Source organism: Lepus europaeus, chromosome 3 (genome assembly GCF_033115175.1).
Source record: "Lepus europaeus isolate LE1 chromosome 3, mLepTim1.pri, whole genome shotgun sequence".
Taxonomy (NCBI): domain Eukaryota; kingdom Metazoa; phylum Chordata; class Mammalia; order Lagomorpha; family Leporidae; genus Lepus; species Lepus europaeus.
This window is the reverse complement of record NC_084829.1, coordinates 144,532,781-144,555,433: the sequence shown is the minus strand read 5'-3', so window position 1 is coordinate 144,555,433 and position 22,653 is coordinate 144,532,781. Positions and strand designations below refer to the sequence as shown.

Sequence of the window (22,653 nt, the reverse complement as noted above, 5' to 3'; positions counted from 1 at the left end):
AATTAATGTGATAATTTTTTAAAAATACTCTTACTATTGGTTGAACTCTGTAATTAACACACAATTATTCTTAGGTGTTTAAATTTTAACTGAAAATTGATCCCCGTTAAATATAAGAGTGGGAATAAGAGAGGGAGGAGAGGTACAATTTGGGACATGCTCAATCGGACTGCCCCAAATGGTTATAAATGTGACAGGGGATTCCAATACAATCCCATCAAGGTGGCATGTACCAATGCCATCTCATTAGTCCAAGGGATCAATTTCAGTTCACAATTGATCACACTGATAGGTCTAAGAGTCAAAGGGATCACACAGACAAGACTAGTGTCTGCTAATACTGACTGATACAATCATAAAGGGAAAAAAACGATCCAACATGGGAAGCGGGATACACAGCAGACTCATAGAATGGCAGATGTCCTAAATAGCACTCTGGCCTCAGAATCAACCCTTAAGGCATTTGGATCTGGCTGAAGAGCCCATGAGAGTATTTTAGGCATGGAAAGCCAAGACACTCTGGAAAAAAAAAAAAAGAGAGGACCTAAATGAAAGATCTCTGCAAGTGAGATCCCAGTGGAAAGAATGGGGCCATCAAAGAAGGAGGTACCTTTCTCTGAAGGGAGGAGAGAACTTCCACTTTGACTATGACCCTGTTGGAATAAGATTGAAGTTGGCAAACTCAAAAGGCTTCCATAGCCTTGGCAACTCATGACTAGAGCCTAGGGAGATTACTGACGCCATAAACAAGAGTGTCAAATTGTTAAGTCAACAACAGGAGTCACTGTGTACTTACTTCTCATGTGGGATCTGTCCTTAATGTGTTGTCCAATGTGAAGTAAAGATATAACTAGTACTGAAACAGGATTTTACAATTTGTGTTTCTGTGTGGTGCAAACTGTTGAAATCTTTACTTAATATACACTAAATTGATCTTCTGTATATAAAGATAATTGAAAATGAATCTTGATGTGAATGGAATGGGAGAGGAAGCGGGAGATGGGAGGGGTGTGAGTGGGAGAGAAATTATGGGGGTGGGGAAAGCCATTGCAACCCATAAACTGTACTTTGGAAATTTTTATTTACTAAATAAAAAAAAATGTAAAACAAAAAAAATACTCTTACATGACAATTCTTTTATTTATTTATTTATTTATTTATTTATTTATTTCAAAGGCAGAGTTATAGAGGCAGAGAGGCAGGGAGAGAGAGGTCTTCCATTCTGCTGGTTCACTCCCCAGATGGCTTCAATGGCTGGAGCTGGGCCATCAGAAGCCAGGAGCCAAGAGCTTCTTCCGGGTCTTCCACGCAGGTGTAGGGGCACAAGGACTTGCACCATCTTCCACTGCTTCCCCAGGCCATAGCAGAGAGCTGGATCAGAAGTGAAGCAGCTGGAACTCGAACTGGCGCCCAAATGGGATGCCAGTATTGTGGGTAGTGGCTTTATCCACTATATTTCAGCGCCAGGCCCCAAAAATTTCTTTGAAAGATACTCTATTAAATAATTTGAACTGAAGATGTAGGTTTTATTCTTAGAAACAAGAGGGAAGAGTTTGGATTTAAGAGTTCCAAGCCAGGGCCAGCACTTTGACATAGTAGGCTAAGCCTTTGTCCATGGCCCCGGTATCCCACATGAGTACCAGTTTGTACCTCTGCTGCTCCTCTTCTGATCCAGCTCTCTGCATATGGCCTGGGAAATCAGTGGAAGATGACCCAAAGACTTGGGTCCTCGCACCTGCATGGGAGACCTGGAAGAAGCTCTTGGCTCCTGGCTTCAGATTGGCCTAGCTCCAGCCATTGCAGCCATTTGGGGGAATGAACCAGCAGATGGAAGACCTCCCTCTCTCTCTCTCTTTCTCTCTCTCTCTCTCTCTCTCTCCCTCTCTAACTCTGCCTCTCAAATGAAATAATAAATCTTAAAAAAAAAAAAAAAAAGAGTTCTAAGCCTTCCCCAGACAGAACTGACAGTTGGCACCTGCTATATTCCTTTCATACTTGTGGGATAGGAGGGCACATAAATGTTATTCACCCATAAGCAGACTATTTGCAGGACTTTGTGAGTAGATGAAAGGAATGAAGGAGGATGGCGATCCTAGGATGAACACCATGTTTCTGGTTTGGACAACTGGATGAGATGGGGCCACTAACTCAGTTAAGGACAACTCAACTTCCTTGGCCCATTTTGTTTAATTACCTTAAAGTAATTAAGACTAACTGCACTACCTTTTATCTTCCATTAAACTCTTTATAATAATCTAGCCACCAGGGTCAATCTCATCTTCAACATTAGTTCTACCATATTGAAGTAGGCTGGCTTTTTAATAATTTTTGAAACATATAAAGGAAACAAATTTTGTATATTTAATATATACAGTTTTAAGAGTATAATGATATTTCCCACCCTACCCTCCCTCGCTTGCTCTCACCCTCTCTCCTCCTTCCTTTCTTATTTTTCTTTTAATTTTTATAATGAAATACTTTCAATTTACTTTATAATCACAAGCTTACTCCTCCATCAAATAAGGAATTCAACAAGTAGTAGAAAAATCATTGTTTCTCAAGAGTATAGACAAGGGCTATAAACAATAATCAAATCTCAAAATAGATCGACTTTTCTTATAATCAGTTTAGCTCACTTTCATTTTCATTCAATAATTCAATAAGCATCCATTGAGTGTCTAAAGCCTACCATGCTCTGTTCTGGTTACTGGAGACATAGAGTTAAATAAGACATGTTGGCTACTTCTGTCCCATAGACAGGGGAAAGGGATTGTCTTTGTGTAGTGGATATAATAAGCAATTCTGTCTAGAGCTATTAGAAGACTTCACAGAGGAGATAACATTTGAGTTGAGTGGGGAATTGAGGAGATAAAAAAGAAGGCAATATTGTGGTGGGAAATCAGGAGTTAGAATGGTTGAAATGAAAATGGGTAGGAGTGGCCGGCGCCGCGGCTCACTAGGCTAATCCTCCGCCTTGCGGCGCCGGCACACCGGGTTCTAGTCCCGGTCGGGGCACCGATCCTGTCCCGGTTGCCCCTCTTCCAGGCCAGCTCTCTGCTGTGGCCAGGGAGTGCAGTGGAGGATGGCCCAAGTGCTTGGGCCCTGCACCCCATGGGAGACCAGGATAAGTACCTGGCTCCTGCCATCGGATCAGCGCGGTGCGCCGGCCGCAGCGCGCTACTGCGGCGGCCATTGGAGGGTGAACCAACGGCAAAAAGGAAGACCTTTCTCTCTGTTTCTCTCTCTCACTGTCCACTCTGTCAAAAAAATACAATAAAAAAAAAAAAAAAAAGAAAATGGGTAGGAGTGGGTTCTCAACCTGGATAAAGGTAATACAGATTCAAAATAAGCTCTCTAAGGAGTCAAGGGGACAGTCTAAGGATGAGAAAAGGAAGTACAGTAGCAGGTACTAATTGTCCTTTAAAATGACAGATCAGAAGGGATATTTTTTAGCTTTACCAACATGAATTTCACCGACAGCCCCTGGCATTTCCAGGGCAAGGCTAAGAAAAACCAATGGATAGTTGGATTACACGTGTGCTTACATAACATCCAGTAGATTACCTTATAAAAGAAACAATACTCTAGTGATCTTTAGTACTCGGATGGAATATGAGCTTTGTCCTAACTCACCATTTTGCATTTTCTCTGCTAGCATTTAAGCCAGTGCCTGAGGGAAGCATGGTGCTGCACGTCGTCTCTTCAGTCCAAAGGAATGGACTTGGGTCTAAGGCAGACATGGGCAAGTCAGCTCCATTGCTGACCAGGACAACTGGAGTGTCTGAAGCAACAACGCATTGATCTTCAAGAGGAAGAGAAGGGGCTGGGGGGGAAGGTGGTGGAGCCATGGGGGGAGCAGGGACTAAGGACTTGGACTTGCTTGTGGTCTGCTCCTCTGCCCCGGGGACAGTCTGTTTGGGTTTGAGACTCTCCACTCTGGTCTCTGGAGGCTCTCCTGTGAGGTCAGATGTACCAGAAGTGGTGGTTTCTGAGGAGAGTCGAGATGTCGTTGACTGCTTGCCAGTTTTTTTCTTGCCCTTTATAGTCCCCGCTGTCCCCATTTTGCTAGCAACTGCCTCCTTGGAACCTCTGGGACGAGATGAGGTGGATGAAGTAGATGGTGAAGTCGACGCTTTGGAGCCACTTGGTTTTTTAGAATGAGAGGAACCAGCTAAAACAGAGAGATTTTGCATTAAAAATCAGAGAATATAATGCTTTTTAAATAAAGCAGTCAAGTTGTAATTGTCAATGATATTTAAAATGTTCCCTTTAAAATTTGTTGGACACATAAATGAAAGGAAATAAACCAATAATGATAATGGTTTTATTTTTTTATTTGCTCCTTGTGTAAAATCTATGGACAACAAGTGACATGGCAAAACTAAGAGTCAAAGCCCTCTGTCTCGCCCTCCTCTAGTCTTTATCTGGACAAGCCAATAGGAAAATTTTCAGTTCCTCATCCTCTGGGTCACCTGGCAAAGCCCCTGTATGCCCTGAAGAAGGGACGTTATGGTGTGTAGGGTTCAGACACTAGCCGCTAGCTGGAAAAAGTATACAACTGGGCTTAGCACATTTCATAAGAATGTCTTTCTGGGAATAGAATGGCAGCCCACATTCAGCAGAGGCCAGGGTATATGTCCCAGCTATTTTCTGGGTCAACAGCAAATTCACTCATTCTACTGCTAAAGGAGTAAACTCTAAACCAGCCATCCCCGTAGCAGCAGAAAGGAAAGCCTGCCATGCTGGCCTGAACCTCCATCTGCAGCAGTGATGAGGCAGAGGGAAAACACGCAGTCACATAGAAAGGACAAGCCTCCTTCAACACCAAGAGGCAGGGAAATAAACCTTCCTCCCCCAGCACAAGATATCGACATGGGCAGCACCGGAATAACCTGAAGGGAACACTGGATCATTCTCACAACCCCTGACTCCACCTTCACAGATCTTATGTTCCTTAGCAGTTACGTTCCAAGAGGGCCCTCCTCAGAGGACGCCATGGTGTATCCGCCACTTCTAGGAAGGGCTGCCTTCATCCAGTCCATTTTCAGGGGAAAGAGGATTAACCATCCTCTTCGTTATGCCATTTTAGGTAATCCATGTGAACTTCCAAGAGAACACTCTTGTTTTATGACCTTCATAATCTACAAATTTCTTTTAATTACTTCTGTTAGAATGTTGTATGTTCCTTCTTTTTCACATAAACATTAGAAAACTTTCTGTTAGTGTCATGGAGCTGATCCACACTGTGAACAGATGCTTCTGTAACTTACCTTCTGGTTATAACCGAATCGAATTGGGAGTCAGTGACGAAGAAACAAAGGAACACACAATGAGATTCAGGACTTGTTAATTCTGATACACCAAAGAGGCCAGTTTCCCTTAGTGACAAGATTCAAGCTAAAAAAGAGTCTCTACATTTTAGGCTCTTTATTATTAGACATACATAGCTAGAATTTGCTTCCCCCAAATCTGGACCTCTTGATGCATCTTTATAATTAATAACCTTCACCTGACTACGAGAGCATACTCCTTCAGTCTAAGTCCATTCTAAATTTATTAATAATAACATAGACACTAAGGATTTGATGCCTTAACACATCCAACTATTTTCGTAGTTCAGTTAAACAAAATCCATTCTGCATATTAACTCTAATAATTTTTTGAAGAAAACTTTTTCCTAACAGAAAAGTTTAATGTTAACGTGGCTTAAGGAAAAAAAGGTATTTTTTCCAATGCCTGGAGTGCAAATTCAAGCTATGTAATATTTTTCTTTAAATATTTCCTAAAATGACAGGCCTTTGTTAATCAGCCATGTTGCCTAATTTACCATGAATAAATATCATGAATAAAAAAATAAATGTCACCTTTCTTTACTATGGACTTCTGTTGTTAACAATGTATAACATTGAGAAAGAAAGAAAAATAAGGAAGATTTCACCTAATCTCCCTGGCTAAGCAAGTGAATATTATACACTGATACCTGACCGGCTGGAAGTCTATGCTAATTTAATTATAGAGGAAGTTTTAACTGATCACTGTCCTAAGAATTTAATAGATATGATGGGAACTCAAGAGCTGCACTTGAACCAGCTTTTCCAGACAGTCAGCATTTTTGTAATAATACAAAGTCACCATGCAGACAGCTCTACACAGTTACAAAGGGAGTATCCATAGGTTCCTGATGGAGTACTCTCAAGCATATTTACACTTAAGAGTTTGCTGGTCAAACCTCTTATAACACAGTGCAGAAAATGTACTCTTCCCTTATTCCTAGGAACATCATGAGACTATAAATAAATCTTCAAGTGAAATATCTATTAGGAACTAAAAATCTCTCATGAAAGTTGTCCCCTGCCATGGCATTAATCATCAGCTTTCTTCTGATTGTCCAGGCCGAGTCCACAGTGAGCCACCGCCATGTGCGAATGAGGCAGTGGGAAAGTCTCTGAGGGCTGGATCATGATCCCCAAAGGCACTGTGATAGTTTGGGACTTTGCCTGAAGAAGTGGATCAGTGTCTCTTTCACTTCAAGTAGCATTCTTGGGCTTTGTAAAGCAGTCTGGGAAACACACAGAGGCACAATGAGACAGGACGCAGACACGTGAAGGCAGCCAGTCTCTGTGGAAATGGTCCTTCAGCACCATTGGCACACCGTTCTGGGCCGTCTCATTGGAAAGCTTATTAGAAGAGACCCAGACACTGAGGGTCAAAGGGGGAAACAGAGGAACCCAGGGAGAGAACCACCTATTGGCATCAAGATAGCAGGCTATCCTCTCAACTGACCATTCTCTGAATTGAGCATTAAGGGTAAATTATGAGGGGTTAAAAAAAACCAAAAATCAAAAAACGACACCAAGGCAAATCCTAGCAGGCTAGACAACTACTGTTGATTTTAGAGAAAATGAGATTTGCCACAGCACAAGAGAATTCTTATGCACACGTCAATAGGGAAAAGCCTTTGAGCATGTGGTCTTTGATTTATGTCCTTTTAAAAGTCAGACTACATGATAGGCATGTTCATTCTACCTCACTAGAGAAACAGAAGCTACCCTTTGTATTAAGCATATCTGACTGGAAAGGAAGGTGGATATACAATCCATGAAGCTACTGCAGATGCCCCAAACACCCACTGGCAATTTGTAGTAGCATTTTGTAACCTCATCACATGAGGATGTTTTACCTTATAACAAAATGAATTCTACTGGGGTAAGGGATGGCCAAGGTGGTCCTGAGCATGTAACTCCAGCTCCTCTGAGAAACTTTTTTGACTGCAATAGAAAGTGGTGTGGTGGAGCTGACCAAAGTGATGTGATGACTTTGTCATTTATCAGAAAGGTGATGACTATGGACATTGACAATTTCACATTTAAGATCCAAAAACATATCAAAGATAAATAATATATCTGCATATGCAAACCAAAGATATTCTGAAAGAAAACCCAAGCCAAAAGGTCACTCATAAACTCAAATAGGTAGGTCAGTCAATGTCTAAATAATAGATCACTGTCATTCATCAGGTACATTACTCCATGTATCCTGCAGCTGGGTATTAACCAAGATGAAAGAAGCATATTAACTAAAAAACTGATCAGGTGAGGGCAGGCATTGTGGTGCAGAGTGTTAAGCCACCTCTGGGACACGCACATCCCATATCAGAGTGCCTGGCTCAAGTCCTGGCTCCTCTGTTTCCAATCCAGCTTCCTGTTAATGCATCACGGGAGGCAGGAGGTGATGGTTCAAGCTCTTGGGCCCTGTCACCCATGTGACAGACCCAGATGGACTTTCACGCTTATGGTTTTGGCTTGCCTCAGCCCTGGTTGTTGTGGGCATTTAGAAAGTGAACACACTGAGAGAAGATCCCTCTCTTTTTCTTTTTGTGTTTCTGCCTCTCAAATAAAATAAACATTTTATAAAAAATAGTGAACTAATCAATAAATTCTCTCCTTTGGTAGATAGCAACAAAGGCATCACCCAGGTATTCTTTGTGTCAAGGTAGAATACACTGATATTGAACTTTTAAGACACCAAAAGATCATCACATGTGGAAGAAACAATTAGCCCCATCTCAGAGCCCAGCACCCTGGACTCAACCCCACAGCACACTGGCGCCATACTCACCAGCCTCTCGGGTCGTGTTTCGGCTTGTTGGCTTGGGTGGAGGGACAGGGGCCTGCTTACCAGGAGCCTTGGCATTTTTTTTAATGAGAGGCACTTCGTCACCTTTGTGGCTGGCCCCAGCAGTGGCCCCTTTTGGAGGTACAGGTGTTTTTTTGGGTTTAGGTTTGGGTTTAGGCTTAGGAGGAGCTGGAGGAAGTAGAGCAGGAGCTGCCGGAGTTTCAGAGTGGTTTTCAGTGTTCTCTACAAGTGAGAAATTGAACAGAACAGACTGATACAGACACACACCATAGAAATACAAGGAGCATGACAAGGCGACAGTGATACACACATATGGCTGCTTGGCCCTTGGGAATCAGGTGGATGTCTGCACTTGGCAGAGCAAAATTTGGTGTAAAAACAAAGGCTGAAAGACAAAGTGTGCTGTTTGGGTCCATTAGTTGCCCCTTTGAGAAAACTGGGTTCCATGGGTTAATTTGTGAAAGTTTTGTTGAAGGTGAATGTCAAGTCTGCAGGACAGAGGCCCTGATTACAGCCTCCAGTCTGGTTGCTAGGCTGCTAGATGATGAGGGGGGCATTTAGTGCTAAATTTCAATTTAAGAGATTTGCCAGAACCCAAGGCCTCTCCAGAGTGGGAGATAAGTGCATTCATTACATACACCACCATGGCGTGAGGATCCACAGCCACAGCAACCACTGGGCTCACAGTTACCTCCGGGAACTTGAAAGGGATTCGTGCTCAGATTCACTGTGGGCAAAAATCAATGATGCTTAAGCTAACAGAGACTCTGGAGGATCTTTTACATGGGGCACAATGTGCTGAACAATGGCTGTTTTTCACTACTGGCAAGTTCTCAGGCTCTACCAGGACACCAGGGCAACTTCCTGGTCTAACAACTATAGGCCTCCAAAAATATAAAGTTTGGTGTGTTTGTAAACACAAATAATGATTTTGGGAAGATAAAGGCTAAAATGAACACAAAAGAAATGTACACATAAAAACGGAAGTATCTCTGGAGGAGCTGAATAACTGGGGGGAGACATGGCATTAGCCTCTCATTACTGAAAGCAGAGGCGCTGCAAGTTCATTCATTAATTCACATCCCTATGTTTTCCACTAGTGTCTGATTGGAATGAAAATAATTAAAATGTAGTTCTGGACCAAAGAGCTAAGCAGCATTTCTTTTAAAAATGGAATACAATAAAAAACATAAGACAACGTTAAGACAAGACTAAGCCTGGATATATCTTCGCATTACTGAAGGACCAAGAAAGGGTTGTTATACTGGAGTGCGTTCCATTTTATTATTTGTCTTCCCTCTTACCTTAGAGAGTATGAAGTGAAAACTCTATCCCCTGCTTTTTCTTTACCACATCCCACATGAAGTCACATCTGTAACTACCATAATAGTGACTGGCATTACAGTAGGTGACCAATAAAACATTTCTGTTAAGGTTCACCTTTTATCTTGCTAGAACTGCAACCCTTCCCCAAGTCAGTGTATCCGAACTCATTCAGCCTTATTGTGGGAGACACTCACTCAAGCTTATCAAGGGCTATTTTGTATTTTTGCCTCTCTGTTTCTACATGTTTTCTCTTCAGCTAAGCTGCTTATCATTTGTAACACAGCAACGTTCACTCCCTTCCATGGCCTGAACCAGCAGGCCTTTTCATTTTAAGAGTCAGCTGGGGTTGAGAATGATACAAGTTGATGTCCAGCTAAACATTTAATTTTGTCATAAAATACACAAATGTACCTGACTTGGCAGCCTTGTGACACAAGTAAAGGCCAACTTTTAAATACATCTTTGTAATTTTAGCCCTGAGCATTATACTATGTGTGGAGACCAAGTCCAACAACATTGTCTATGGTGATGGCAGGAAGGTCTCCAGCACTGAATTCTCTCTTATACTATGCACCTTATGTGCCTTATCCTTTGCCTTGATGGCATGTCATCTAGAGATCTCTTTTCTTTCTGCACAAGGTTTCCAAACCTAAAGCTAAATCCCAAAGAATCCAGCTTCCGGGTTGGGGAAGAACCTGGCTCTCCCTATGACTTCCAGGAATGATAATGCCTGCTGGGGAGGGCAAGCACATACTGTGCACACAGACTGTCTGCCAGCCCCTGGGAAAGCACGGGCCACTTTTCCTTGTCTTTGAACTCTACCAGTTATCTGTGTCTGCCGCTGTAGTGTCATGTATGACTTGTGTGCGTATACATGAGCACACAGGTGAGTGTGCAAAAACTGTTTTCTAATTAAATTATATTTTCTCTCTCTCCTAATATTTTATGATCTCATTAAATACAATGCTCTAAAAACCACACCCATTCAATGAGCATGACTGATTGGCTGATCGTTACTGACATACAAATCCATAGAAAACACTCTTTCCTTGTATTGGGGAGGTAATAAATTAAGTCATGTTGCATTTTGTACTATTCCTGTACAACCTGAGCTCCTGATAGAAACTGATGGTGTACAGGAATGTTACCTTTTCACAAGGCTGTAAAGAAAGGGCTGCCTATGCCTTCTGGCTTGATGAGGACACTGTGCTTTACAACCATACAGCCTGCAAGACAAGCTGTTTACTACACTTCCAGCCAGGGCTCCTTTCACCACGGGAAGGGTTGAACTCCACAATCTTACAGCAACCCCAGAACTGCCTGCATTCTTCACTGTGCCTATAATGCACTCCTGTCTCTAATCTTTTCCTTCACCTGACAGCTTTCTATCAGGCCTGAGTGTGGGGATGTCTTCCTCTGAGAAACAGTTCTGGTGCCCTCTGCGAGCTCCCTGAGCTTGCTGCAGGTGGGCCTTCCATGCATCTTGTGTTGCAATGGCCTGCTTGCACTGGATATCCTCACAGGCCATGATGTCCTCGGGGACAAAGGCTTATTCCATTCACCACTAATCTCCCAGTCCCCAATAGAGGTTTCCCCTACGTTAGGTAACGACTATTTGTGGAACAAAAAAGTGTTTATCACTTACTAGTTTATTGAAGGCCCTTTAAAAATATCTCAATGGAAGTAAAATCAAATATTTTTCAGATTTTTCATATTTAATATCAAGCTACGTTTAACAGACCGAAGGTACATTTTTCTGCCTTTTACATATTTAAGGGCACTTACTAAGGAAGACTTATGGGAGACTAAGAGCTCTGACGACCTTAAGGAAGAAGCCTCCACTGTTAGGCAGAGGAGGTCGAAAAGCAGCACCGTAGCAAATGCAGTCGGGTGCCTCCAGGAGCTCCAGAAATACTCAGGGGGCCAGGGTGCAATTTATCCACACAGTGAGTGTGAAGACGTCACTTGCCATCTGTTTTGCTTTCTTTTTATATTGATGTTTCAAATATTGAAGTATTGAGACACTGTCTTTTAAGAGATAATATAAACATCTAGGACTTTAAAGGCATATGATGTAGTTCTGGATATACAATCAATTAATAGCTGCACTAATGCTCTTGAATAAACTGGCTTAATGCAGAAAGAAAAGGGAACACATATTACATCCCCAAATAATGAATGAAGATCATGGGTTGATGGGTTTGCACAGCAGTGAGCTCCCAAGGAGTGAGCCCAGAAGAAGAGCAGGAACAAAAGTCAATGTTGGGTTGGTTTTCTGAATTAGGTGATGTTTTCCAAGAGAAGTAATTTATTGTTTTTATTCAGAGGTGTGTTCTATTTAACATAATACTCGGTAATGCTCTTTATGCGTGACATTCCTTTTAGGCTCAGGAAGTGGCTTTCACGCCTAACAGTTCTCTTCCTTGTCAGCATGGCTCTGGTCTGTGCTCTGGCTACCCAACAAGACAGACCTACACAGCCCTACTGATGGCACACAGCATTCCTGGCACTTCCATCGCCTCAGGTCCCAATTAGCCAAGCATGATGCTGTCTTGGCCCTTATTTGACCAGAAAGAACTGAATGTACTAATTCTAAACAAAGAATAAGACAACAAAACACCTCTCAATTATTCATGGACCTATAAGGTCTGCCCCCTTACTTCTAGAACATCAAGGCCCGTTTGTTTAGATAACATAAAACTGTCAGCAACTTTCTATTAGGTTAAAGAAAACATATCCTTTGAAATTCGGCCAGTCCAGGGACTGATGCATATGCAAATGAGGCAGTCACTAAAATTTAACACTGTTGGGAGTCAGTGTTTGGCCTACTGGTTAAGATGTTAGTTAAGAGGCTCATCTCCCACATCAGAATGCCTGGGTTTGATGCCTGGCTCTGGCTTCTGACTCTAGCTTCCTGCTAATGTGGACCCTGGGAAGGCTGACTCCAGCTTCCTAATGCAGACCTTGGGAGGCAGTGGTGATGCCTTAAGTAACTGTGTTCCTGCCACCCATCTAGGAGATCTGGATTGCATTCCCAGCTCCCAGATTTAGCCTAGCCAATTTCCAGCCAATGTAAGCATATGGGGAGCGAACTGGTAGATGGAGTTTCTTTGTCTCTCAGGTAAACATAAATGATTAGAAAAAAAGATGGCACTATTACATAATGAGGAATGTGATTTTGAATGTGAAAGGGTTGTGCCAGGGACGAATCACAGATGTATTTGAAATTCAACAGACTGCTGAGACAGGAGAGTGGGACTTATGCTGCATGGGTTCATCTAGAAACTTCCAAGAGCAGCTTTCCTGGTGAGAGCTGCAGTTCAGGACTGCGAGCACAAGGCTTACAGGTTCCTACATGTAACACAGTGGTATTGAGATGAAATCAATCCACAGCGAGGAATTTTGGAATGTTCCAGGGGGTCCTTGATGGACCTGTATTTTGCAGGTATCTCAGATCTCTAGGGTATTCATTCTAGAAAGGAAGCTCTCTAAAGCAGCTTTGCAGGGAACAGTGTAATTGCCTCTGGCACATTTTGAAACTTCCAAGTGCACAGAGAAATCAAGGAGCTAAGGCTGTGGCAATCAGCCAGGAGAGCAACAACCCAAAGCTGCATCTCTGGGGAAGATTCTTGGGTCTCAGTCTCAGACATGTTTACAATCTACAAAATTGGGTGTGCGGATGCCACTGGCCAAGTCCTACTGCTATGTAGACAGTGCTGGGCTGAACAAGTTAGGTGGGTTTTCATATTTTTCCCTGAAGTACTGACAATCAGCTGAGAAAGTTTTCAGATTTCTTGACTTGTTTAAGATCCCAAGAAAAGGCTAACAGTCTCAGATATTGCTAATTGAAGAGGCCACGTCTTCTGATTATTACCTTTAACCAATCCTCTTTAATTATAAAAAAATCAAATGAGTGATGTGCTTATACAGTGGATGCCTGCACCTGAGGAAGCCAGCTCATCACCTTCACTAGACATCACTACCCCTTCTTGGTGTTTGTAGCTCTCCTCTCTGCAGATTCCACTTTTTGGAGCCTAAGACCTGGTTTTCACACTGAGTTGCACTAAAGTACATGTTATGGGGTTTCTCTTTATTTTACCTTTCTTATCTTCTGACTTTTCCTCCAGAGGTGTTGTTTTTTCAGATACAGAGCCATTACCTTCTTCAGACTTTCCTACATTTTCCTCTTGGGTAGATTCCTCTCCGATGGGTATCATGTGCCCGTTTGAATTTTCAAAGTTAACTGTTACATCTCCATCTAAAATGGGAAAGAAACACCTAGATGTCTAACTTGATGGCGTTTTGGAAAACCAGTTTCCCAGTTACTAGGATTTGGAGGATATGGGTTCACGTTTCAGGCCCTGGGAACTAAATGCATCCTGGATCGTTTCATCAGGTACTGAGGATACTTCTAAAAGTTTGTGGGAAATGGAATTTAGAAAATTAAGCTTATTTTGGTGGAAAAAAAAATCTTTAAAATCCATGCATATCAGAGTATGTAAAAAGTTCAAGGGCAAATGTGTATTGTGGAAAACTAGACATGGATTTAAAAATTGTTTTATACCAAAACAAAGGTATCTTTTAATTCAATGTTCCAAGAACTTTTGGAAGTACCCTTGTATTATTAAACAATTTACTTGAAACAAAAGAACTAGAAAACTCTTAGTAATGAGGGGAAGGCAGCTGTGGAGAGAACATCTATCTGCCATTCAAGACAGTAGGAGCAATTATCCTGACCACAAGCTAACCCAGGGCAGCAGAGTCCCTATGTTCTTGTGCCCACGTTTTGTTGAAATCAGTATTTATATGTTTCTTCTTCAGAAACTGAATACTGATGAGAATAATCTGGCATATGGAGTAAATATTTCAACGAGCATCAAAGCCACAGATGAATGCAGATACACAAACAATGTGATATGTAACTACACGATTAGTGAAAGTATATGAAAATTTCCAAGCACCACTGTCTTCAGAGTACATACATGATATCTTAATTGTTCATAGTAAGATAATTAATAGTCAATGAAAAGATGGTACCAGGGCTAGTTTTATTTTCATTGTGTTTATGGAAAGACTGAGATGTACTGAGGCAGTTGTTATATATAAGTAACCAAAAAGTTCTTCAGTTGACCTAATAATTTGGAATTTTAGGGAGAAAAACATGAAAAAAATCATAAAGGGATTTTTTTTTAAATCATAGATGAAAATAAAATTTCTAATACATTATCTAATTGATAAATAATCTTAAATCTTAAACTTTCACCATTTCTGGGGGTTTCTAGAGAAAAAGATTTTGCAGAAACTTCTATTTCAGTGATGCTTGAAAAGACAAACCCAGTTTATATCCAGAAACATTTAAGAATTTTGCTGTCATCAAAAGAAAAAGTAATAATTAAAGTTCTGATTTGGTAGACTTGAAGAAATACATAATCAGAGCTATTTCCATGCAATTTTCCATTAATAGTATTTTGGCAATCTTTACAAAACAGAGAACATTTCCCAAATTTTCATTGCTGAGGTTCAAATTAAAATTCATTGGCTTTCTTAACAAAAATGAATTACATTTTAAGAAGTAAAATACATATTATGGAATTATGCTATGCTTAAAAAGAAGAAGCAATTACTGTTAGGTTATATAACTCCCAAGAACCTATAATCTGATTCCAGATAAAACCAAAATAGACAATAATTGAAGGCAATGCCATTCAAGTAAATTTAAACTATTTTAATAAAATTAATCTAAGAATTTTTAAGAGTACATGCCAAAACCAAAAAGAACTTAAAAGATTTTTTATTCATATTATTGAATTCCAAGCATCCAGCTATAGAAGAAGGGGCAGCACAATACACCCAGAAAAAAATGAAAATCATGTAAGAATAGACAATTGCAAAGAAAACAAAAACAGTTCTTTATATAAAAATCTTCTTTATATAAAAATCTTTTTAGGCAACTCATTACAAATTTATGCTTTCTTTTAACTAAGTTGGTAATAAAATATATTGAAATTATGTTGGTGACAATTTTATTTTAAGCATTATTGTATCAAAATTCTTCAGTAGGTTAAATAATTGATACTTTAAATTTATAACAAAGTGAGAAAATTAAATCATGTGGCACAAGAGGAAATTGGATTACTTTATGATAATGGAAAATAATCAACAATGTGGAAGGATACTTTGAGTTATAAATAAAGCTAGTGCTTCTTAAAATAACTGTAGAAAGAGATATGTTTTTTATAAATATGGACTTCAATAAAGCAGAGAACGGAAGTTATAGTTGACGTGTGTGCTGTAAAGATTTCCTAGTATTAATGCATTGAAAAAATCGTTTTAGAATTAAAATAAGCTAAGTCATTTATGTAGTATACATATGTAGGCAAAACATAAGCACAGCAAAGGAAAGTGTGCAAAATGCTGAACCAGGGGGCAGGCAACAGCAAGAGGCCCAGGCCAAAAAATTTCACAGCAGGGTTTGTATGCAAAGGAAAGAGAAAAATGCAACAATAGTTGTAATCTTGAAGTAGAATCAGCGATAAAGCACAGACAGATAGATGTAGTAAAATAATAAGTAGAAGAGTATTTGAAGGTAGTTACCTCTTTCTGGTAAGCAGGTGTATTGGAGATTGAATTAAAGGAAGCACAGATACGTGGAGAAAATCACGTTTGATCAAAAGGTGAGTGACTCATTTGAAGGTTAAAGATACACAGAGAAAAAGAATGGTGGACAGGCAAAGACACCTGCGTGCCCTCATGTAAAGCAGGAGAAAGATGAGGAGGAAGAATCAGAGGGCAGGACTGAACTTGGACTAGACCATGGACTTCTCAGGAGAGATGACCCATTATTGAACTTTTTAGACTGAAGTTAGTCCTGAGCATAGAAAAGATAATCTAAAAGGAATAATAATAGTAATAGTACTAGCTAGGAGTGAGGGTATGTGGTAGGATGGGGTTCGAGTCAAACCCAGGGATTAAAAACTCTATCTGGGGCCAGCACTGTGGCATAGTGGGTAAAGCCACCGCCTGCAGTGCTGGCATCCCACATGGGCACCCTTCGAGACCTGGCTGTTCCACTTCCGATCCAGCTCTCTACCGTGGCCTGGGAAAGCAATAGAATATGGCCCAAGTTCTTGGGCCCCTGCACCCGCATGGAGACCTGGAAGAAGCTCCTGGCTCTTTGCTTTGGATGGGCACAGCTCTGGCCATTGCAGCCAGTTGGGGAGTGAACCAACAGATGGAAGACCTCTCTCTCTGCCTCTCCTTCTCTCTCTGTGTAACTCTGCCTTTCAAATAAATAAATAAATCTTTAAAAAAAAAAAAGAAAAAATTCTATCTGACGTACTGACTCATCTGACCCATAGTTGACAAGCACTGTCAAGAGTTGAAGCAAGATCAAGGCCAGGAATGAATCTTCATTGGCAGAAGAGAGGAGGCTGCCACCAAGAATGGCAGCTTCTAGTTTCTCAGTGAAATTTTCAAGAGAATGGTTTTTGGGGAAATGACAGAAAACTATTTTCTCCATCTCTTGGCTAAAAATGGAAAAGGATTTAATTTACCACAGGTACCCTCCAGAACTTCAAACATTAGACAATTTCTATAGTTTTATACAGGTCCTGAACAAAAGGTGGAAAGTAAGATTCAGTAATTTATGACTTCCTTGATATTATTAGACCTATCACATTATGTTTAAGTTAATAACTGTTTTATTATTTTACATTTTAAAACTTTAAATGTTTGCCCATAAAATTTAAATATAAAGATCAAATATAGTCATATTTCTGGGAAATAAGTATATATTGGCCATGAAATCATAACTTATGATGAAAATAGTTTAATAGAATAGGCAGAATAATAACAAAGCAATATGAAACATTTCTTTAAATTGATCATTCCTACTTATATTTACAAAAAATAAAATTTTATATTTTTTAATTATAAAAAGATGGTTCTTTAATATCTATCTTTAAACTCATTAACATTTTCAATCATAATTTTTTAATTTTAAAAAATATTTTCTAATAAATGATACCAAGCAATTGCTTAGGCCCACTCCATAAAGCTGATGGCTCAGTTGTCAGCTTTTAATGGATCTATAACTTCTCCCTGCCTCCATGGAGAGTGGGTGAGAGATGAATTTTCATTCAGCAAACCTATCGTTAAGTTTAAAAAGTCTAAAATGTGCATTTTTTATTTTTAAAAACCCAAGACAGGAAACAGTTTCAATAAAAAATTAGGGCAGACATAAAACTCATTGATAAAGTAGATTGAGAAAAGTTCGACAGGTTAGAAACTGAAGTAAAATACCTAAAATTGTGAGGACTTAAGAAAAAATGGTATTATCTACCCCAAATTTCCCTATGGTCTTTGAAGCAGGGCTGAAACAGTAAAACACTTCCAAGCTCCACTCTGGAATTATTCAAATGTTGGAAAAAGAATGCTATTTTGATTTATAAACAGTGACTGCCAAAACATGTTAAGTTTTTTGCAAGGATAATATGAGCCTATATCAAGCAAAGAGAATAAGTACTACTATTTCAATTCCAAATTAATAGCATTCTATTTGTTCCATAAAAGTACAGTAATGCTATTTTTCCCAGCAAATGTTGGGGTGGGGAGGCAAATAAGACAGATCAATAAGGATGCCAAACATCCTTTAGCAGTGGGAGGGATAAAAATCGCTTGGTATTGTTTATTTGGAGAAATGACCGGTGCTGGTATCTTCTTTTCAGGGCAATCTCAGTTTGTATCTAATCCTTGTATTTTCTGAGCAAGATCTTTCCTTGGGAGGATATAAAAAAAGGTAAGATTAGAGTGGGCCAACATTGTGGCACAGGTTAAGCCACTCAGAGTGCAGCTGGAAGTCCCAACCTCTCTGCTTTCCATCCAGCTCCCTTCTAATACACTAGCAAAGCACTTGGGCCCAGGCCACCCACAGAAGAAAGAACGCAGGAATTCCTGGTTTCTGGCTTTGGCATGGCCCAGCCCTGGCTGGTGCAGCCATCTGGGGAGTGAATCAGCGGATGGAAAACTTCTATGTTTCTCTCTCTGTGTGTGTCTCTGCCTTTCAAATAAATACCTTTTGTAAAAAGGGTGAGATTAGAGGTAGAGAAAAAAGTACTTGGAAAAGTCACTGTTAAGGAAAAGGTGAGAGGCAACTAGATTCAGAGAAAGGCTTTTAAAACAATAAAGAGAATGCACAAAGCAGGAAATTTACTTAAGAGAAAGCATGAAGCAGATTAACTTAATTTGCCCATTCATGCCTTATTGATAGTCCATTTCAGTGGATAATAGAGTGTGAAGGACATGAGAAACAAATAAGGCATGAATCAAGTTGGAGTTATTTACACCAACAACTGAAAGACTGAAGCTCAGAGACAGAGAAGTCAGCTAAACCTTTGTATCTTTATCTGTATCTCTAGGCTCTGATGTATTTCTGTAGCTTTGGGTAGAGAGTGTCATAGGATTCACCAGGGAAGTCCCTAGGTCCCTTTCCTCTAACACCTCAGCTTCTGTGCCACCCGCAAAAGCATCAGGAGACTAAAGCAAGATCCTTAGTGTATCACTCACTGCTTCATCTGACAAGGACCAGGATCATTTTAAATTTCAACAGAAAATGAGAGAAAGATCAAAGAGTGAAGGTTCAAATTATTTTAAACGTATGATTAATTTCCTCACCTTGGTCAGGCAATTCCTTAAGAACTCCCCTTCTTATCAGCTCCTCTCTACTTTGTCTTGTAGATATCTTCCTTTCTAATACTTTTAAAAAGAATAAGCACAGGTAAGAATCAAGTCATTGCTTAAAATAATTAAGAAAAACATTCCAAGCAGAACTGAACACATTTATTCTGTTCACATGGGGGCTCAAACCCACCTAGCACAACATGTGGCTGGGGTTGAAACCACACAGCCAGGACAAGGGCAAAGGACTCCAGCCCAAGACCCAAAACCCAGTTATTCTTCCTGGTCTTTCAAATGATCATCTCTGGCCAAGAATCCAGACCTTTAATTTCATACTAACCTTAGAGCATAGAGGCCACTACTTACTTTGAAAGAGCTCTCTTCGTAATGATGCATTCTAAAACATACCCTTTTATGGATGTACAGTTCATGTAGAAGCTGAATGTATTATATTAAAACAATAACCACCCACACACTTTCAGTAAATATTCTGGTAACTCCTCTGTATCCCAATGAGAAAGAGTCACTTCTCCAGTGTTTTCTCTATCACAACATCTATTTTATAAGTCCAATATCAGATTTCTGGAACTCTTTGCCAGCCATACTTAGAAATTCTAGAAGGTTCTAGTACACCCCAGACAAAGCTCAAGACTTAACAGGCCACAGAACGGAGTACAGAATGGGCAGCTTTCATAGGTATGGAAAGGGATGGGGATCTCAACACAGATTCTTCCCTCTGGAAAAAAATTTGAATTCCTGGAACAACTTCAGAATAGAGCTTAGGAGTTCAGGAGCAGGGCCTGAGTAGTATTAGCCTTGTCCATACATAATATTAATTCATGAACCCTACATGTCTATGTAACTGCCAGCTCCACTCTCCACTTCCAGGAACCAAGAAGGTGTGTAAATTTAACACATGATCATGTCATCTACTAATCCTTAGAGTCAACATTCTCCTAAGTGTGTTCTGCAGAATTCTATTCCCTCCAGACGCTCTGTTCCCAAACAGTATCTGGTTTTGCAGAAAAAGACCAGAGAACTTTGAGAAGATAAGGAAGACTGGAGGCTGGGCAGCCACAATAGGACCAGCTTTCCTCCCTAGGATTCGGACTCCTGGCCTCATTTCTGCAGATGTTCTAGACAACATAAATTCAATTAAGGCCAATTACCCCAATAATGCCCTGACACACACAAAGGGAGCTCATGACAACACTAAAAATGTGTTTAGTGAGAAATGCAGGTAAACTGAAGCAAGGACACTGAAGGGAGAAAGAGAGAGGCCAAGCCTTGGGAAGCAATCTTTGTAGTAAGTGCGTAAAAGTCTTCAGCAAGTGTTTACTAATGGCAGCAGCCCCAGGAGACCATCATGTAGCCTCTCTGCCTTCTCTGATACCTGAGAACTCTGGATTTCTTTTTCATCATGGCTGTAACAAAGGTTAGGGTAAACCTTGATATTTAAGGGGCTGATGCTGTGGCATAAAAGGTAAAGCCATTGCCTGGGACACCAGTATCCCATATAGGTGTAGGTTTGTATTCGGCTGCTCCACTTCCCATCCAGTTTCCTACTAAAGGCCTGGGAAAAGCAGCAGAAGATGGCCCACGTGTTTGAGCCCCTGCACCCACATGGGAGACCTAGATAAAGCTCTTGATTCCTGGCTCCAGGCTGGCTCACCCCAGGCCGTGTGGTCATTTGGTGGGTGAACAAGTGGATGGAGGATCTCTTTCTCTCTCTGTCTCTCCCTCTCTAACTCTTTCAAATAGTATATAAATCCTTAAAAAAACACCTTGATATTTAATACAGATTTTGCATAATTCATATTTCCTCCTTCTCTACAGCCTGACTTCCCTTATTCATATTTTTATGTACAGTACACATGCTCTTCGTTATAAGTTTTCTCAAACATTGTTTGGATACAGTCAGAATATAAACAAATAAGAAAATGAATAAATGAATGAATGAAGGGTCAAAAAAATGATAATGAATGGGTTTAAAGGGGTAACCACACAAGCTTCCTCTCCCTCCCCTTTAGGTTACCCACCCATTCTCACTCCACACTCTCCCTTCCAGAAGCAAGTAACAGCAACTCACTGAATGGTTACCGATTCCAAAGGACAAAGTTAACTGGGTTGGGGGCAAGGAGTTCTTTATGTAAAATGAGTTCTTTTTATGTGAAAAATGTGTTCTTAATGAAATACAGTTTGGATTTGTTCAGACTTGTAAGACACAGGAAGTCAAACACCACTACCCAGAGTGGCAGGTGGAAGGAACCCTGCCAAGACTCTGCAGGCGGATTAGGGGCATCCTGGATGGTCCCAACCAATTCAGGCATGACTGGGCATCGAAGGGTGGCAGGACTCTGGAAGCCTCTTCTAACAGTTGCCTCAGTCCCCACTCCTGAGGACAGGCCCATCCACCAAAGACAGTTCTATCCTAAGTTTGAGTGTGGAGGTGGCAACTACAAGGGCAAGTGTCACTGGGCTCAGACCAAACTCATGGCCAATTCAGTCACTGTGGCTAACTTTTTTATCTTTATCTGCTCTTTTCTCATATTCAACAAAAAATTTAATTGCTTTCTGCACCCATAAAAATGCCTAAAGACACAAAAAGGTTTTCAGGAATCCTGGATTCTAGACCCAGAACTCCCATAACCAGTTGCATGGTTTTGGGCTATTACTTCACATTCCTAGGCTCCTAATTCATGAACTGTAGGATAAGAGACAAGATTCAACAGTCTCTGAACACAAGCTCAAGTCTTGTGTGACCCTATAGCATGAATCAGAGTTGTTCTATAATCTTTGCTTAGGGCATCTTTAAAAAAACTTTGATCTTATACTAAAAAAAAAAAAAAAAATCATCTGAGAGCGGGGAATGTACCTGGTTTACGCTTCTGCCTTTTCCTGGTGGATCCTTAGTTTTCCCTGGTGGATTCTTTAGTTTTAGTTTTGAGTTTTCTGTTGCTTTAATTCTAATTTATTCTCAGCTAAAAATTCTTCTCCTTTCCTCCTTGTAAACTCCGGGTTGAGGCAGCAGCATGGGCTTCCTGCCAACAAGCCAAACCAACAGCTTTGTTCTTTTGCTCTACCTCCTATGAACAGGCCCTGATAGGAAAACGCCATGGGCTATTTGTTTGGTCTTTGGCTGAGAGCATTTTTCACACATAATGCAGATATCTGTGCACAGGGCCAAGGAGAACAAACGACAGGCAACTGAGCATGGAAGGTATGTTGCTAGGGCACAAAATTCCAACCACTGCTCTCACAGAAGGACAAGCATCTCATTCTTCACCTTTTAAAATATTTCCCTCGTGTTGATCTAGTGTCTGTATGTTTGTGGAGCACATTCACTGGCCACTTGTTCATGGGCTCTAAGGGGTTCTGCATTGGCATGAGCCAGAGAGGTCATTCTAGTCCAACTTGTTCTGCACAGCAGGGGCCATCTCAGAACATTCCTGAACTGTGCTCACCTGCTTCAGAACATTCAGAGGAGGATGCTCAGCAGTCGGCACAGACCCTTCA

General features: G+C 40.6%; 1 protein-coding gene across 3 annotated transcripts in view; it reads right to left on the bottom strand.

Annotated features, from left to right (window-relative positions):
* PHACTR2 (phosphatase and actin regulator 2) overlaps window positions 1-22,653 on the bottom strand; it is a 143,530-nt gene that overhangs the window by 49,103 nt on the left and 71,774 nt on the right. Inside the window, exons 3-6 of one of the 3 annotated variants that reach the window (XM_062186864.1) lie at window positions 19,135-19,215; window positions 13,562-13,720; window positions 8,119-8,358; window positions 3,634-4,171 (exon numbers count right to left, since the gene is read on the bottom strand). In XM_062186864.1, the coding sequence (XP_062042848.1) occupies window positions 3,634-4,171; window positions 8,119-8,358; window positions 13,562-13,720; window positions 19,135-19,215 (1,018 nt within the window). The remainder of the gene's footprint in view (window positions 1-3,633; window positions 4,172-8,118; window positions 8,359-13,561; window positions 13,721-19,134; window positions 19,216-22,653) is intronic. The other 2 variants (XM_062186865.1, XM_062186866.1) reach the window with 2 other exon arrangements.